This window comes from Durio zibethinus, chromosome 11, assembly GCF_047325235.1.
Source record: "Durio zibethinus cultivar Kanyao isolate XHJ-2024 chromosome 11, ASM4732523v1, whole genome shotgun sequence".
Lineage (NCBI taxonomy): Eukaryota > Viridiplantae > Streptophyta > Magnoliopsida > Malvales > Malvaceae > Durio > Durio zibethinus.
In genome coordinates this window covers 12,011,653-12,030,208 of record NC_143172.1, presented here as the reverse complement: position 1 = coordinate 12,030,208, position 18,556 = coordinate 12,011,653, and the positions used below count along the sequence as shown (strand labels likewise).

The 18,556-nt window shown below is 26.1% G+C and overlaps 2 protein-coding genes across 3 annotated transcripts; both read left to right on the top strand.

Moving 5' to 3' along the window:
• The first annotated feature begins 6,792 nt into the window (after nt 1-6,792).
• LOC111298107 (1,4-alpha-glucan-branching enzyme 2-2, chloroplastic/amyloplastic-like) lies at nt 6,793-10,084 on the top strand. The gene is made up of 4 exons (XM_089768024.1): nt 6,793-8,032; nt 8,429-8,545; nt 9,033-9,115; nt 10,019-10,084. Exons 1-3 carry the CDS (start codon nt 7,982-7,984, stop codon nt 9,105-9,107), a joined length of 243 nt encoding a protein of 80 aa, XP_089624150.1. The 5' UTR covers nt 6,793-7,981; the 3' UTR covers nt 9,108-9,115; nt 10,019-10,084.
• Nucleotide 10,085: 1 nt separating this feature from the next.
• On the top strand, nt 10,086-14,267 carry LOC111298106 (1,4-alpha-glucan-branching enzyme 2, chloroplastic/amyloplastic-like). Of its 2 annotated transcripts, XM_089768023.1 has the most exons (8): nt 10,086-10,138; nt 10,312-10,431; nt 11,167-11,285; nt 11,402-11,512; nt 11,786-11,914; nt 11,984-12,142; nt 13,297-13,377; nt 13,917-14,267. In XM_089768023.1, the coding sequence occupies exons 1-4, from the start codon at nt 10,101-10,103 to the stop codon at nt 11,455-11,457; spliced, it is 333 nt and encodes a 110-aa protein (XP_089624149.1). In that variant the 5' UTR covers nt 10,086-10,100; the 3' UTR covers nt 11,458-11,512; nt 11,786-11,914; nt 11,984-12,142; nt 13,297-13,377; nt 13,917-14,267. The 2 variants fall into 2 exon arrangements, with proteins under 2 accessions (XP_089624149.1, XP_089624148.1); XM_089768022.1 differs by lacking the exons at nt 11,984-12,142; nt 13,917-14,267 and having other exon boundaries at nt 13,297-13,577.
• The last annotated feature ends 4,289 nt before the right edge of the window (nt 14,268-18,556 follow it).

Genomic DNA, 18,556 nt, shown 5'->3' with positions numbered 1-18,556 from the left:
AAATTATTTTATATTAATATCATAATAAACTTTTCACATTTTGTAACTGGATATAGTATTATTTTATTATTATTTTGAATAATAATAATTATTACATAATTATTTTAACTAATTCAGTAAACAGATTCATTTTTTAAATTTCTTATGTATTAATTTAGGTAATATTAATATTTAGTATTATTTTTTTCGTCTAAGCTTGTATTAATTGAAACAATTATTTTATGATAAATCAAAAGGTTATAAAGATTTTAAATAGACAATTGTTAAAATAGCAATAACTATTTGAACTTGTTTGGTAAACAAATTTTTTTTAAAATTTAATCTTTAAATAAATTTATATATACAAACTAAATTAAAATAAATAATTATAAATTAAATTAATTATATAAATATAATTCAATTAATTATAATTAAAATAAAATTGATAAATATTATCAATTTAAAATTAATATATTGATTTATTATATATAAATAATATATAAGTATTACAAAAGATTAATTATTTAATCTATAATAATATAATTAATTGTTTTTACAAAATAATTATCTAATTATTATTAATTATTAATTAATATATAATCTGTTTACCAAACAAGTTCAAATAGTTATTCGAATTATTAATATTATATAATATAAATAAAATAATAATTTATTTAAATAATAATTCATTATTAATAAATTATTTATTTTAAATATTTTTTTATTTAATTTTATAATCAATTTAAAATATATTAATAGATAATTAAATATAATACAATATTAATTTATTTTGGATGATTTAAATAAGTCAAAACTATTGCAATTATTTAAATTAAAAATAAAGAATTAAGTCATTAATTAATTAAATATAAAACTAAATAATTATATTATTATAAATATATTATTATCTTAATATTAATAAAGTATTAATTAGTATTTAATTGTAATTATTTAAATTTATTATATAGTAATTATATAATAATAATATTAGGATAATTTTAATTATTATCATAATACTAATTTTAATCTATTATAATTTATTTAATAATTATAATTAATATTTTAATTTTTATTAAATAATAATTTATACATTTAAATAACTAATATTTAAATGTTCAAATAGTCATAATTATTTAAACTTGATCGATAAAAATATTCATTTTTTAATATTTCTTAATTTGTATGATAATTCAAATAATTATAAAACAATAATAATTATTAATTTATAATTAAATTAGTAATTAAATATTACATTTAATTATTACTTAGTTTTTAACAAAACTATTTATATTATTAATTATTAATAATTAAATGTTTATTAATAACATTTTTATTAATGTTAGATTAGTTTAAATAACCGGTATTTAATAATATAAATACTATTAATAAAGAATGCTTATATATTTATAATTTTAAATATAAAAGAGGTACTAATTTAATTTAACAAAGGATTAGATTAAATCTTTTAATCATAACAATTAAAATAACTATTAAATAAATTGATTATTAAAATTAATTAAAAGTTTAATAGATTTATATATAATATTAAATAATTATCCAAAATAATTAATTCAATTCAGTTAATTTTAATTAATTTTAATTATATAAATAATTTTAATTATTTTAAAATAATTTAAAAGAATTAAATTAATACTTTAAAGAATTATATATAATAAAATTAAATATACTATAACTGTAAGGTTGTACTATTTACTAATCAATTCAATAGTTAATTTAAATAGATTAATTGTATAGATTATATCAAATAGAATATTTTAATAATTAGTTATAACTAAATATAATATAAGAGATTTTTATATATAGTATAAATATATAATTCTATACTTCATATCAATTTATTAATTATTATATATAATAATAATTTTATATAATAGATTACTAAAAAATAAACTAAGTCAGTAAACTGATTTATTTTTTAAATCTTTTAATTTTTAAAATATTAAGAAAAGTAGTATTATTTTATTTTGGATAAACTTTTGTGAACTAAAACAATTGTTTTATGACAAAACAAAAATTCACAATGATTTTAAATAGATAATTGTTTAAATAGTCATAACTATTTGAACTTGTTTGGTAAACAAATTTAGTTTTTCCAATATCCTGCTTATTAATCTTTCAAAAGTTAATAAATTAGTATTATTTTCTTTCGAATAAGCTTGTATGAACTAAAACAATTATTTTATGATTAAACAAAATGTTAGAACAATTTGAAATAGATAATTATTCAATAATCTTAACTATTTGAACTGATCGACAAACACATTTATTTTTTAAATCTCTTATTAATTTTTAAAATATTATTAAAATTAGTATTATTTTTATCTGAATTAGCTTATGTGATAAAAAAAACAATTATTTTATAACAAAACAAAGATCATAACAATTTGATATTAATATTTGTTCAAATAGTCATTACTATTAGAATTGCTTTGAAAAATAGCTTTAGTTTTTAAATCTCTTGCTTAATAATTTTTGAAATATTAATAAAGTAGTATTATTTTATTTTAGATAATTTTTTATTAACTAAAACAATTGTTTTATGACAAAACAAAATGTCAAAATAATTTTAAATAGATAATTGTTTAAATAGTCATATCTATTTGAAAATGCTCAGTAAACAGATTTATTTTTTTAAATCTCTTGCTTTAATTTTCCGAATGTTAATAAATTAGTATTATTTTATTTCAAATAAGCTTGTATGAACGAAAATAATTCCTTATGACTAAACAAAAGGATAGAATGATTTGAAATAGATAATTATTCTGATAACCTTAACTATTTGAACTAGTTCAACTAACATATTTATTTTGTAAATCTCTTATTAATTTTTGAAATATTATTAAATTAGTATCATTTTAATCCAAATAAACTTGTATGAAAGGAAACAATTGTTGTATGACAAAATAAAGATCATTATGATTTGAGATAGATAATTGTTCAAATAGTCATAACTTATATTAATATAATTATTAAAATATATTTATTATACTAATAATATTATATTTAACTATAATACTATAAATTATTAAGATTTTAATAATGATTATTAGTATTATATTTATATTATAATACTATTATTCAATTTATATATATTATAATTATAATAATATTATTTATTATTTAAATATTTATTAATATTTTTAATTATATATTAAATAAATTAGTTTAAATATTAATATATATTGTATTAATAAATATTAATACAGGCTATTATAACATTAAATTTTTATATTAATACATATATTAAGGATAAATTAGTTTTATATTTAATTAATAAGATATTTGAACTATTTAAATGTGAACTATTTCAAAAATTAATAAGATTTAAAAAATAAATATGTTAGCCGAACTAGTTCAAATAGTTAAAACTATGAGAATAATTATCTATTTCAAATCATTCTATTCTTTTGTTTAGTTATAAAATAATTATTTCAGTTCATACAAGCTTATTTAAAATAAAATAATATTAATTTATTAACATTAAAAAATTAAAATAAGAGATTTAAAAAATAAATCTGTTTACTGAATAATTTCAAATAGATATGACTATTTAAACAATTATCTGTTTAAAATTATTTTGACATTTTATTTTGTCATAAAACAATTATTTCAGTTAATAAAAATTTATCTGAAATAAAATAATACTACTTTATTAATATTTCAAAAATTATTAAGCAAGAGATTTAAAAACTAAAGCTATTTTTCAAAGCAGTTCTAATAGTTATGACTGTTTGAATAAATATTAATCTCAAATTGTTATGATCTTTGTTTTGTTATAAAACAATTGTTTTTTATCATATAAGCTGATTCACATAAAAATAATACTAATTTCATAATATTTTGAAAATTAGTAACAGATTTAAAAAATAAGTGTGTTTGCTAATCAATTCAAATAGTTAAGATTATTAGAATATTATCTATTTCAAATCGTTTTGACCTTTTGATTAATCATAAAATAATTGTTTCAATTCATACAAGCTTATTCAAAAGAAAATAATACTAATTTATTAACTTTTGAAAGATTAATAAGCAGGATATTTGAAAAACTAAATTTGTTTACCAAACAAGTTCAAATAGTTATGATTATTTGAACAATTATCTATTTAAAATCATTGTGAATTTTTGTTTTATCATAAAACAATTGTTTTAGTTCACAAAAGTTTATCCAAAATAAAATAATACTACTTTTCCTAATATTTTGAAAATTAAGAGATTTAAAAAATAAATCAGTTTACTAACTTAGTTTAAATAATTATGGTCATTTGAACAATTATCTATTTCAAATTGTTATTACCTTTCATTTTGTCATAAAATAATTATTTTTTAACATACAAGCTTATTTGAAATAAAATTGTTAGTACTTTTTGTTTTGTCATAAAACAATTATTTTTGAATGTATAAGTTTACCTGAAATAAAATAATACTAATTTATTAATATTTGAAGAATTAGTACGAGATTCAAAAAATAAATCTATTTACCGAATAAGTTCAAATAATTATGATTATTTGAACAATTATCTATTTCAAATTGTTATAATATTTTATTTTGTCATAAAATAATTATTTTTGTTCGTATAAATTTATTCAAAAAAAATAATACTAAATTAATAATATTCTAGAAATTCATAACTAAGAGATTTAAAAAGTAAATTTGTTTGTTGAACCAGTTTAAATAGTTAAGACTATATGAATAATTATCTATTTTAAATTGTTATGACCTTTTGTTTTGTTATAAAACAATTATTTCAGCTTATACAAGCTTATTCGTAATAAAATAAAACTAATTTATTAATATTTGAAAAATTTATATGTAAGAGATTTAAAAAACAATTTTATTTATTGAATTAGTTCAAATAATTATAACTATTTGAACAATTATATATTTCAATTTGTTATAACCTTTTATTTTGTCATAAAATAATACTAATCAAATAATATTTTGACAATTAATAACTAAGAGAATTAAAAATTAAATTTGTTTGCCAAACCACTTCAAATGGTTAAGGCTATATAAAAAATTTTCTATTTCAAAAACTTATGACATTTTATTTTATTGAAAAGCAATTTTTTTAGCTCTTACTAACTTATTTAGAATAAAATAAATTAACTGTATTAATATTTCAAAAATTAATAAGTAAGAGATTAAAAATATAATTTTGTTAGCCGAAGTAGTTTAAATAATTATGAATATTTGAACAATTTATCTATTTTAAATCACTATTACCTTTTGTCATAAAACAAATGTTTTTGTTCATATAAATTTGTTTAGAATAAAATAATATTAATTTATTAATATCTTGAAAATTATTAAGTAAGAGATTTAAAAGATAAATCTGTTTGTCAAATTAGTTCAATTAGTTATAACTATTAGAACAATTATTTATTTCAAATTGTTATGACTATTTGTTTCTATTCATAGAGTCTTATTCATAATAAAGTAATGCTAATTCAAACTTAATAAGTAACGGATTTAGAAAATGTATCTGTTGGCCTGATTAGTGTAAATAGTCACGACCGCTTGAACAAATATCTATTTCAAATCATTATGATCTTTGTTTTGTCACAAAATAATTGTTTTTGTTCGTACAAGTTTATTTGAAATAACAAATTTCTAATTTATTAATATTCCAAAAATTTACAAGTAAGAGATTTAAAAAATAAATTTATTTACTGAACAAGTTCAAATAATTATGGTTATTTGAATAATTATCTATTTCAAATAGCTATGACCTTATGTTTTGTTATAAAACAATTTTTTCTATTCATACAAACTTATTTCAAATCTATTTACCGAATAAGTTTAAATAGTTATTACTATTTGAACAATTATTTATTTCAAATCATTATGACCTTTTGTTTTGTCATAAAATAATTATTTTTGTTCATAAAAGCTTATTCAGATTAAAATAATATTAATTTATTAATATTTCCATAATTAATAAGTAAAAGATTTAAAAAATAAATATGTTTATCAAATAAATTCAAATAGTAATAACTATTTAAATAATTATCTATTTCAAATTGTTTTAATCTTTTGTTTCGTTATAAAAAATTGTATCAATTTATATAGGCTTATTTGAAATAAAACAATACTAACTTATTAATATTCAAACAATTAATGAGTAAGAGATTTAAAAAATAAATCTATTTACTGAATAAGTTCAAATAGTTATGACTATTTGAACAATTATCTATTTTATATCATTAAGACCTTTTATTTTGTCATAAAATAATTGTTTACGTTTATACAAACTTATTTCGAATAAAATAATATAAATTTGTTAATATTCTAAGAATTAATAAGTAAAAATTTTAAAAATAAATCTATTTTCTAAACACGTTCTAATAGTTATGATTATTTAAACAATTATCTATTTCAAATCGTTATGACTTTTTTTTGTCATACACCAATTATTTCTATTCATAAAAGGTTTATTCAGAATAAAATAATATTAATTTATTAAATTTCAAAAAATTAATAACTTAAAGATTTAAAAAATAAATTTATTTATCGAATAAATTCAAATAGTTATGACTATTTATATAATTATTTTATTTCAAGTTATTGTGATATTTTGATTTTTCATAAAACAATAGTTTTTATTCATACAGGTTTATTCAAAATAAGATAATACTAATTTATTAATATTCTAAAAATTAATAAGTTAGAGATTTAAATAATAAATATATTTATCAAACAAATTCAAATAATCATATCCATTTAAATTATTATATATTTTAAATCGTTAAGAGATTTTATTTTATCATAAAATAATTATTTTTATTCATACAAAATTATTCAAAATAAATCGCCACCACCATCCCATCCCCTTTCCTTTGCCAGCCGATCACCAACCCAACCCCACCGATTCCGAACTACCCCACTAGGAACAGCTCCCATCTCCCACCTACCCACCACCCACAGCCCTACCGAGATAGCCATCGAAACTGCCAAAAAATAAATAGCAACTGTCACAGCCAAAAACAGAAAATCAAAAAACCAAGCCAGCAAAGCCAAAAAAAAAGAAAAATGCAAACAACCACAGTCCTCTATTGAGGAATCCATCAGGAAAAAAAAAAAAAAGAGAAAAGGGCCCGTTGAGGACGAAAAGGACAGAAAATAAAAAAACCAAGCCAGCAAAGCCAAAAAAAAAAAAATGCAAACAACGACAGTCCTCTATTGAGGAATCCATCAGGAAAAAAAAAAAAAAAAAAGAAAGAGAAAAGGGCCCGTTGAGGACGAAAAGGACAGAAAATAAAAAAACCAAGCCAGCAAAGCCAAAAAAAAAAAAATGCAAACAACGACAGTCCTCTATTGAGGAATCCATCAGGAAAAAAAAAAAGAAAGAGAAAAGGGCCCGTTGAGGACGACAAGGGCTTTCGGTCATGGGATTTTTTTTTGTTTTTATGAGTGATTTGGGAGAGTATTTTTAAGATTTTGGAAAAGGAGAGAAAAGAGCTATTTTTTTGGGCGGTGGGAGCGACGGCGGTGTATGGAGGTCAGCAGTGGCCAGGAGACTTTTGGATGATCTGAACCGGTAGAAAGGAAGGATGGAAGGGGAGAAACAACATACTTTGGTTTCAGGACGACCGGATGGCAAGAAGAGGGTGAACGGCGGTTTAAAATTTCGGATTAAAGTTTCAGATCTAAGCTATTATGAGGTGATTTGAGAAAAACAGAGGCTGAATCTGAGACGAGAAGGAAGAGAGGAGTCCACGGCTGAAATTTTGGAGCCAACTGACGCCAAACAGCGGCAGTAACGGCGGCCGGGTCGGCTACCGTCGCCGGGATCTGGGTTAGGGGAGAGTGGCCGGGTGTGTCTTTTTGTGGAGAGAAAATGTTGCTGTTTGAAAGAGAAGAAGAATGAAATGATATAAAAAAAAAAGTTTTGCATTTTATAGTATAGCAAAAAATGAAAAACACAGGTTTGATGCTCCTGACCCGAACCTCTTACAATGTTTGTATTTAGCAAAGTGATCAATGAATATGGAAATCCTAATAGCACATTTCTCTGATGATGTTGTAGATAAGGTATGTGCCTCTGACATTTTTATTATTTTAATCGATAGCATTTGTATAATAGATCTTTGTTATGGTCTGCAGCCAATTCAAGCTATTTACATAGATAAGATTAGTTCATATCTTTAGTTTGTGATAGTTATTTTGTTAACTCTGCCACTGTAAAATTTATTCTACAGTTTATACTCAGGCTGTTTTATATTGCAATTAGAGTTAGATTTTTTGCTTTTATTGGTGAGTTACAGTTATGAACTAACTTCTATCCCAAAAAGAAGGGAGAAAGAAAGAAAAGATGAAGATGAAAAAAAAAACAGTTTTTTGGTGGACAGTTATGATTATGTCAATTATCATTCATCCAAACCTAATTTTCCATGTGTCCATTTGAACTTTTTGACCATATAATTATAGATTCGTATGGAAACTCCATCTGGGATTAAGGACTCCATTCCTGCTTGGATCAAGTTCTCTGTTCAAGCACCAGGTGAAATCCCATACAACAGAATACAGTATGATCTGCCAGAAGAGGTATAGTTAGTGGCTGTTTGATCTTTTGGTTTTGTTGGAAAGATTAGATAACTTATTCTTTTTAAACTATAAGCAGCTAAAATATTTGGAGCTTGGGGAAAATCAGATATACAAACTAATGTTTATATGATAATTTTAAAATGGCTGCATGTGTGTGAAGATATATAGATAAAAGCATGCATGCACACAAATATGATTAATTGATTATATAAACAAATAATGAATTTCTTATTCATCTTAGTGTAGGTTGTTTTGATGAATGTCTTCCTTTATAACGTTAATATTAAGATCAATGCCCTTAAAGGTTTTTAAGAAAATAATTTTGATTGGTTCTTTTTCATATATGAAGTCAGTTTCTAAATTGTGTTCTCGCTTGCTCAAGTTTAATCAGTGCACAGCACGGTCAACTTAATTTAGTCTGTAATATGTGTCTTATCTCAAATTTTTGTACTCTCTAATCTGACTAATGATTTTTATATTGTAACAGGAAAAGTATGTATTCAAACACCCCCAGCCAAGAAGACCAAAATCACTTAAGTCTATGAATCACATGTTGGAATGAGTAGCATGGTATGGATCTTCCTTTCCCTTGCATGTAGCAAATTGTTATTCAACTCTTCTGTCTCTGTGCTGAATTGCATTTCCTTGGTTTATTTAATTGATTTATTTAATCTTAAAAGAGGAAACCTTAAGTTTGATAAAAAACTTCATTAAATGCTATCACGTGTGGGATGTTTCAACCCTTCCTATGAAGTGTTCTTGCAAGGTTTTGAGACCGAAAAGTAAAGCATGAGGTTTTATAAGACAATATATTTTACAGGAAAACTTAATCTTAGTATTTGTATTTAAACTATCAATTTTACCCCCCCCCCCCCCCCAAAAAAAAAAAAAAGAAGGAAGATAGAGAGACATTTTGACTTGCATTGAACATCTTAAGAGCATCAAACAGTATAGCTGTCTGGAAAGGCCTGTAAATTTTGAAACGGAACTTTCCTGCATCCCATAGGCAGGGTGGCCTCTCTTAAAGAGAAAATCTGTCAAATTAAGCTAGCAAAAAGCCACGTAGGTGTATACGGCCTACTTTTTGTGTTCTTTGGTTAAAGGAAGTCCTTCCATTTGGATTATACTAAATAATGAGTATTACTTTAGTTAACGATAATTCAAATGCCAAACAGCTAGCGACTTGGATCTCTAGTAATTACTTTGTGTATAAAAATATCTTAAATAACAGTTTCAAATCAATAACATAGAAGTTGGTTTGATTGCATTTCATTATGATTCTTCACCCATTTCTAAAGCCCATTAAAAAGCCTAAATTTGCAATTAAACCAAAATTTATCTCTAGTTTTCGTCATACTGTCATTCAAAGAAAATTTGTCCCACAAACACCTTTAGTCTTTATCTTCCATGGTACACTTTGGTACGGTTAATCCATTTCCTAGTTTTCTTAATATTATCAACTCTAAGATGCAGGAGCCAATAATTAACACATGCCAACTTTAGAGATGATGTGCTTCCCCGCATTAAAAGACTTGGATATAATGCTGTTCAAATCATGGTTATTCAGGAGCACTTGTATTATGCTAGATTTGGGTATTATCTCCATCAAAATATCAGCTCATCTTTATTTGTTGCTGTTTATGTTTGTTAACTTGTACTAAAATGTTATGTTTTGGATGTAAACATAAATATTTCTTCAGAATTTAGTTTTGGTTATGGAAACTAACCTCTTCTACTTTTAACAAGTTGCATTTAATATGTTGTAGGTATCATGTGACAAACTTCTTTGCACCAAGCAGCCATTTTGGAACCCCTGATGATCTTAAGTCACTGATAGATAGGGCTCACAAGTTGGGTCTACTTGTTCTTATGGATATTGTGCATAGGTAATAATTAGACTTGCAGGAGAATATCATTTCTAGAAACACACCCTTTAGCTTTATTTGCTGTTACAGTTTTTGTGCAAACGGTTTTTCCCAGCTTTTTTCATACCAAAAATAAAAATATAAACTCTTTTTCTTCTTTTTTTTCCTGCTTAGACTGTATGGTCATTCTTCTGGTAGACTTGATGCAAATATGGCTATGAGAATTTAGGCTGTTATTGGTCCTTATTCTTCCTATGTTTTCTCTAGTTGCTTTTGGCTTCCTAAATGGTTTCTAAAGAACAAACCTAAAAGGGAGAAAGCAAAGTAATAATTGTTTGAAAATATATATGATTAAATGCAATATAATTTGTAGTATAATTATTCTATTAAAAGAGAAATCATAGTATTTTGTTCTATAAGAGATTATATTTTTTATTTTTAATTCTTTTAAAGTATTATTGTCTTTTCTACCCATACGTACTTTCTGCTTCTGGAAGCAAAAAGCTAGTAGCAAAAACAACTACCAAATGGAATCTTACTGTATTGTTTACAATGAAAGTTTTTATCTTTTGCATGTCGTTAATGTTAAATTCTTTTCTAAGCTGTAGCAAATTTTTATTCAACTATTTGCTCTGTTGCTTTGAGTGAGTAATCTTTGCTATAAGTCTCAATTAATTTTTTATTCTTTAGTTAAATTAAGTTATTACTTAATTATCCCATCCATCTTTGTATCTTACTAATGTTTGACTAATACAGCCATGCATCTAATAATGTGTTAGATGGATTGAACATGTTTGATGGAACCGATGCTCATTACTTCCACTCGAGGTCAAAGGGTCACCATTGGATGTGGGATTCTTTCCTTTTTAATTATGGTAGGTGGGAAGTATGTACTTCTACTGAAACTTCTCTTAAACAATAGCTTGTTGAAAGATTTTGGCTTCCTTCCATCCTATTGTGTGTAAATATTAATTTTTACTTGTTGCTTTAGGTACTAAGGTTTCTTCTTTCAAATGCAAGATGGTGGATGGACGAATACAAGTTTGATGGGTTCAGATTTGATGGTGTGACTTCAATGATGTACACCCATCATGGGTTGCAGGTAATATCTGAGTGAGTTTGCAAATTTTCTATTTTGCTTGGTGTTATATAATAAGTTACTTGCATGTTCAGATGTTAATTATCAAAGTTTTGACTTTATGTTATATAGAGAAGTAGAACTGATGTAACATTTGGTTCTTGTAAGTGGTGAAGCATCATTTCTCTATGTTTGTTTCTTAACTAAATTCTCTTGAGGACTAAAGGTTGTTAGTGTCATTGCATCATTATAATGTATTATCCCGGCTTAACCTTTGTTTTCTTGAACTTGCTGTAGGTAGCATTTACTGGAAACTACAATGAGTATTTCGGATAAGCAACTGATGTAGATGCTGTTGTTTATCTGATGCTGGTTAATCATATGATTCATGGGCTACATCCTGAGGCTGTCACCATTGGTTAGGATGTATGTTCTATAACTCTTCTTTGAGTCACATTGAGCATCCTTCGACTTATAATCATTTTTCTGTTCCAGAATTATGATGTCCGCTTTAAGTCTCCTGTCTCCTTTACAGCAACATTTGTTGCACTGGGTTGCGTAAATGGAATGGGGTTTCAATACTTTTTTACGTGATCCATGAGGATGCTAAGTGTAGAAATGGTTTTGAAAAAGTTTGCACACATGTACTTGTCTGTGCGTAAGCCTACCAAACATTTGTGTATTGTACATGTTTTTCTAATTCTCTACTGCTTCATCACTTCTCTTCATGCATCAATTGAATTCATATGCCATGAGTAAGTAGGTTACCCTGCTAGTTGTTAAGTGTTTTGATATTGTAGAATGAACTAAAGAATTGAAAAAAATGCTTGTTGTAAATTGAACTAATTTTTATTGTAAACCAAGAGTTATGGAAACATAGCAACTAAAGATGCCAAAAATGAAAATTCCAAAAACACTTGAAAGGAACAAACAAGAATCTCTAGAAATCTTAAAATATCCTTGCTTTTCACATATTTCATCTTTTGTACAAATAATTCACCTAAAGAGCTACTAGCACAATAAAAGGTAATTTATGTTTTACCCTTTAGAAATATTAGCATAGTAAGGAACATTTAATTGATAAAATGTTTATATTGGAGTGATTTAGTTGCAGATTTTCATATATTATTTACAAAAATAACATTCTTTATGTTCTGTGAATGTTGAAGAGGAAAAGAAACAATAGTTGAAGGTAGACTTCCACCATCTTAAATTGTCATCTATCATAATAATCAATTCTCCCCTGCTTTTCTCTTTGACTCTGACCCATGTGCTCTAAGATGTATGCCTCAAGAAACTGTAGTATTTTCTATACCAACTGTTCATAAGCGATGCTTATGTCTTCTCTAAATGCAACTGTTGAAAGAAGTTAAAAGTTATCTAAGTTTGGTTTGTCAAAACATTTAGCTTAATGTTACATCTGAATGTAAACATGGACTTTATATATATACATATATATGTATGTGAGCATGAATGTTCTTCTTAATGTCTTAATGGACTGAAGATTAGGTGTATAGTCTGGTGCAGTTGGTATTCTTAAAAGCTCCAAATAGAAAAAGTTAAGAAGATAAACCCTGTCAAAGTTTCTATAATTAAGTGCAAAAGTCACCTTGCTTATGTAACAAATAATTGTATTAGCTAATTCATATATTTAATGCCATGCAGTTTCAAGTATAAAAGGGAAGGTGAATGTGTTTTAAGTGCTTAGAAAGCTATGTTGATTTACATTGGCAGTGATTTATTGTCTATTTCTATATTTAAATAACATCTAATGGTCAATTCTACAAATATTAATTGTTTTTTAACAGAATGAGTTTGGTGTCTGGGAGATCTTTTGGCCTAATAATGCTGATTATTCACCACCAATTCCCCATGGTTCTCAAGTGAAGGTAAATTACCTGTAGATGAACATAAGTTTGGCTCTTAAAAGTTATTGAGCTTACATTCAAATGCTACTTGTTTATTATTTCCTTTTGCCACTTTTTAAGTCAGAGTAAAAAGAAAGTATAAAAACTTGCAACTCTTTCCCTGTAGATCAACAATGTATTTAACCTTTTGATCATGATCTGTGGACCAGGAACCTTAGTATGATGCTTTTTTTTTTTACATTGATCCTATTGCATGTGTATATGGTTTGAATAAATCAGTGGTTTGTACTACAACCTTTACAATAATTAATTACTAGAATTCATGACATAAAGGCATTGAAGTATTTAATGGGGTGGTCTCCAAGGCAATCAAAATTATTCAAGGTAGCTGAGTTCAAATCCAACTAACTCCTACCCCAAAAAGAAGGGAGAAAGAAAGAAAAGATGAAGATGAGCAAAAAAACATTTTTTTGTTGGACTGTTATGATCATGTCAATTATCATTCATCCAAACCTCTTTTTCCATGTGTCCATTTTAACTTTTTGACCATATAATTGCAGATTTGTATGGAAACTCCATCTGGGATTAAGGACTCCATTCCTGCTTAGATCAAGTCCTCTGTTCAAGCACCAAGTGAAATCCCATGCAAAAGTAATTTTCAAAGCAAAACAGCAAAATTTCAAAGCTTTGAGTGCTTCCCCCAAGTTTGTGCATAAATATAAAAACAAGTTAGCACACAATTAATTACATCAAGCACCAATAAGAGTTTCACAAATAATGCCCAAATATCAAGATCATTCACGCAATCCTAATATCAAGAGCATTCATTCACATGTAAAAATCTCACATGAATTCTCTTGAACATGTATCTAAAGCAAATAAGCACGAAACACAATGAAATATTAAAACTACGTGAATGGTTTCTATATCACAGTTTGAAATTTTGCAGAATGGTTTTTTCATGCGCAAAGCTGTTTGGAAATAAATTTTTGATATTTTAAACTCCAAAATCCTTTACAACTTGCACTCAACACTGTGAAAAATTAAAACAAACGCAAGTTATATCATGTTTCTTTGCTTAAGCAAGTTTAAAGCATTGAACTTAGGATATTAAAATTCATTTCCATTCAAAAACTTGCGAAAAAAGGGTTTCATATTTTAAAGCTTCACTCTAGCCAAAGTCATTTTCAAAGCAAAACAGCAAAATTTCAAAGCAAAACAGTGCTCCCTCAAGTTTGTCCACAAATATAAAAACAAGTTGACACACAATTAATCACATCAAGCACCGATAACAATTTCACAAATAATGTTCAAATATCAAGATCATTCACGCAATCCCAATATCAAGAGCATTCATATGTAACAATCCCACATAAGCAAATAAGCATGAAACACAACGAAAAAGTAAAACTGCAGGAGTGGTTTCCATATCACAGTCTGAAATTATGCATAATGGTTTTTTTCATGCAGAAAGCTGTTCGGAAACAAAATTTTGATATTTTAAGCTCTAAAATCCTTTACAACTTGCACTCAACACAATGAAAAATTAAAACCAATGCAAGTTATATCATGTTTCTTTCCTTCAGCAAGTTTAAAGCATTGGATTCAGGATATTCAAATTCATTTCCTTTCAAAAACCTGCAAAAACAAGGTTTCATATTTTAAAGCTTGGCTCCAGCAAAAGTCATTTTCAAAGCAAAACAACGAAATTTCAAAGCTTTGAGTGCTTCCCCCCAACTTTATGCTTTAAATATAAAAACAAGTTAGCACACAATTAATCACATCAAGCACCGATAACAGTTTCACAAATAATGTTCAATTATCAAGATCATTCATGCAATCCCAATATTAAGAGCATTCGCATGTAACAATCTCAGATGAATTCTCCTAAAAATATATCTAAAGCAAATAAGCACGAAACATAATGAAAAATTAAAACTGTACGAATGGTTTCCATATCACAGTTTGAAATTGTGTAAAATGGTTTTTTTCATGCCCAAAGCTGTTCGGAAATAAATTTTGATATTTTAATCTCCAAAACACTTTACAACTTCCACTCAACACTGTGAAAAATTAAAACCAGCGGAAGTTAAATCATGTTTCTTTGCTTGAGCAAATTTAAAGCATTGGATTCAGGATATTCAAATTCATTTCCATTAAAAAAACTTGGGAAAACAGGGTTTCATATTTTAAAAATTCACTCCAGGAAAAGTCATTTTCAAAGCAAAACAGCAAAATTTCAAAGCTTTGAGTGATCCCCCTATGTTTGTGTATAAATATAAAAATAAGTAGCACACAATTAATCACTTCAAGCACCGATAACAGTTTCACAAATAATGTCCAATTATGAAGATCATTCATGCAATCCCAATATCAAGAGCATTCACATATAACAATCACAGATGAATTCTCCTAAAAATGTATCTAACGCAAATAAGCACGAAACACAGAAAAATTAAAACTGTGCAAATGGTTTCCATATCACAGTTTGAAATTGTGCAGAATGGTTTTTTTCATGCCCTATTCAGAAACAAAATTTGATATTTTAAGCTGAAAATCCTTTAGAACGTGAACTCAACACTGTGAAAAATTAAAACGAACGCAAGTTATATCATGTTTCTTTCTTTGAGCAAGATTAAAGCATTGGATTGAAGATATTCAAATTCATTTCCATTAAAAACTTGTGAAAACAGGGTTTCATATTTTAAAGCATAACTCCAGCCAAAGTCATTTTCAAAGAAAAATAGCAAAATTTCAAAGCTTTGAGTGCTTCCCCCTAAGTTTGTGCATAAATATTAAAAAAAGTTAGCACACAATTAATAACATCAAGTACCGATAACAGTTTCATAAAAAAATCCAAATATCAAGATCATTCACGCAATCCCAATATCAGGAGCATTCACATATAACAATCCCACATGGATTCTCCTGAAAATGTATCTAAAGCAAACAAATATGAAATATAATGAAAAATTAAAACTGTGCGAATGGTTTCCATATCATAGTTTGAAATTGTGCAGAATGGTTTTCTTCATGCCCAAAGCTGTTCGGAAACAAATCTTAATATTTTAAGCTCCAAAATCCTTTACAACATGCACTCAACACTGTGAAAAAATAAAATCAATCCAAGTTATATCATGTTTCTTTGTTTGAGTAAGTTGAAAGCATTGGATTCAGGATATTCAAATTCATTTCCATTCAAAAACTTGCGAAAATAGGGTTTCATATTTTAAAGCATGGCTCCAGCAAAAGTCATTCTCAAAGCAAAACAGCAAAATTTCAAAGCTTTGTGTGCTCCCCCTAAGTTTGTGCATAAGTATAAAAAGAAGTTAGCACACAATTAATCACATCAAGCACCGATAATAGTTTCACAAATAAATTCCAATTATTAAGATCATTCACGCATTCCCAATATGAAAAGCATTCACATGTAACAATCCCATAGGAATTCTCCTGAAAATGTATCTAAAGAAAATAAGCATGAAACACAACGAAAAATTAAAAACTGCGTGAATGGTTTCGATATCACAGTTTGAAATTGTGCAGAATGGTTTTTTTCATGCCCAAAGCTGTTCGGAAACAAATTTTGATATTTTAAGCTCCAAAATCCTTTACTACATGCACTCGACACTGTGAAAAATAAAAATCAATGCAAGTTATATCATGTTTCTATGATGAAGCAAGTTTAAAAGCATTGGATTCAGGATATTAAAATTCATTTCCTTTCAAAAACTTGCGAAACAGTTAATCACATCAAGCACCGATAACAGTTTCACAAATAATGTCCAATTATCAAGATCATTCACACAATCCTAATATCAAGAGCATTCACATGTAACAATCCCACATGAATTCTGCTGAAAACATATCTAAATCAAATAATTACGAAACACAACAAAAAAGTAAAATTGCATGAATGGTTTCCATATCACAGGTTGATATTATGCGTAATGGTTTTTTTTTCTTGCAGAAAGCTGTTTGAAAACAAAATTTGATATTTTAACCTCCAAAATCCTTTACAACTTGCACTCAGCACTCTGAAAAATTAAAACCAATGCAAGTTATATCATGTTTCTTTGTGCGAGCAAGTTTAAATGATTGGATTCAGGATATTCAAATTCATTTCCATTCCAAAACTTGCAAAAACAGGTTTTCATATTTTAAAGCTTGGCTCTAGAAAAAGTCATTTTCAAAGCAAAAAAGCAAAATTTCAAAGCTTCGAGTGCTCCCCCCAAGTTTATGCATAAATATAAAAACAAGTTAGCACACAATTAATCACATCAAGTATCGATAACAGTTTCACAAATAATGTCCAATTATCATAGTTTGAAATTGTGCAGAATGGTTTTTTTCATGCGCAAAGCTGTTTGGAAACAAATTTTGATATTTTAAAACTCCAAAATCCTTTACAACTTGCACTCGACACTGTAAAAAATTAAAACAAATGCAAGTTAAATCATGTTTCGTTGCTTGAGCAACTTTAAAGCATTGAACTCAGGATATTCAAATGCATTTCAATTTAAAAACTTGCGAAAACAGGGTTTCATATTTTAAATCTTGGCTCCAGAAAAAGTCATTTTCAAAGCAAAACAGCAAAATTTCAAAGCTTTGAGTGCTCCCCCCCAAGTTTGTGCATAAATATAAAAACAAGTTAGCACACAATTAATCACATCAAACAGCGATAACAGTCTCACAAATAATGTCAAATTATCAAGATCATTCATGCAATCCCAATATCAAGAGCATTCACATGTAACAATCACACATGAATTCTCCTGAGAATATATCTAAAGCAAATAAGCACAAAACACAACGAAAAATTAAAACTGTGCGAATGGTTTCCATATCACAGTTTGAAATTGTGTAGAATGGTTTTCTTCATGCAGAAAGCTGTTCGGAAACAAATTTTGATATTCTAAACTCCAAAATCATTTTACAACTTGCACTCAACACTGTGAAAAATTAAAACCAATGCAAGTTATGTCATGTTTCTCTGCTTGAGCAAGTTTAAAGCATTGGCTTCAGGATATTCAAACTCATTTCCATTAAAAAACTTGCGAAAATAGGGTTTCATATTTTAAAGCCTTGCTCCAGCAGAAGTCATTTTTCAAAGCAAAACAGCAAAATTTCAAAGCTTTGAGTGCTGCCCCCCTAAGTTTGTGCATAAATATAAAAACAAGTTAGTACACAATTAATCACA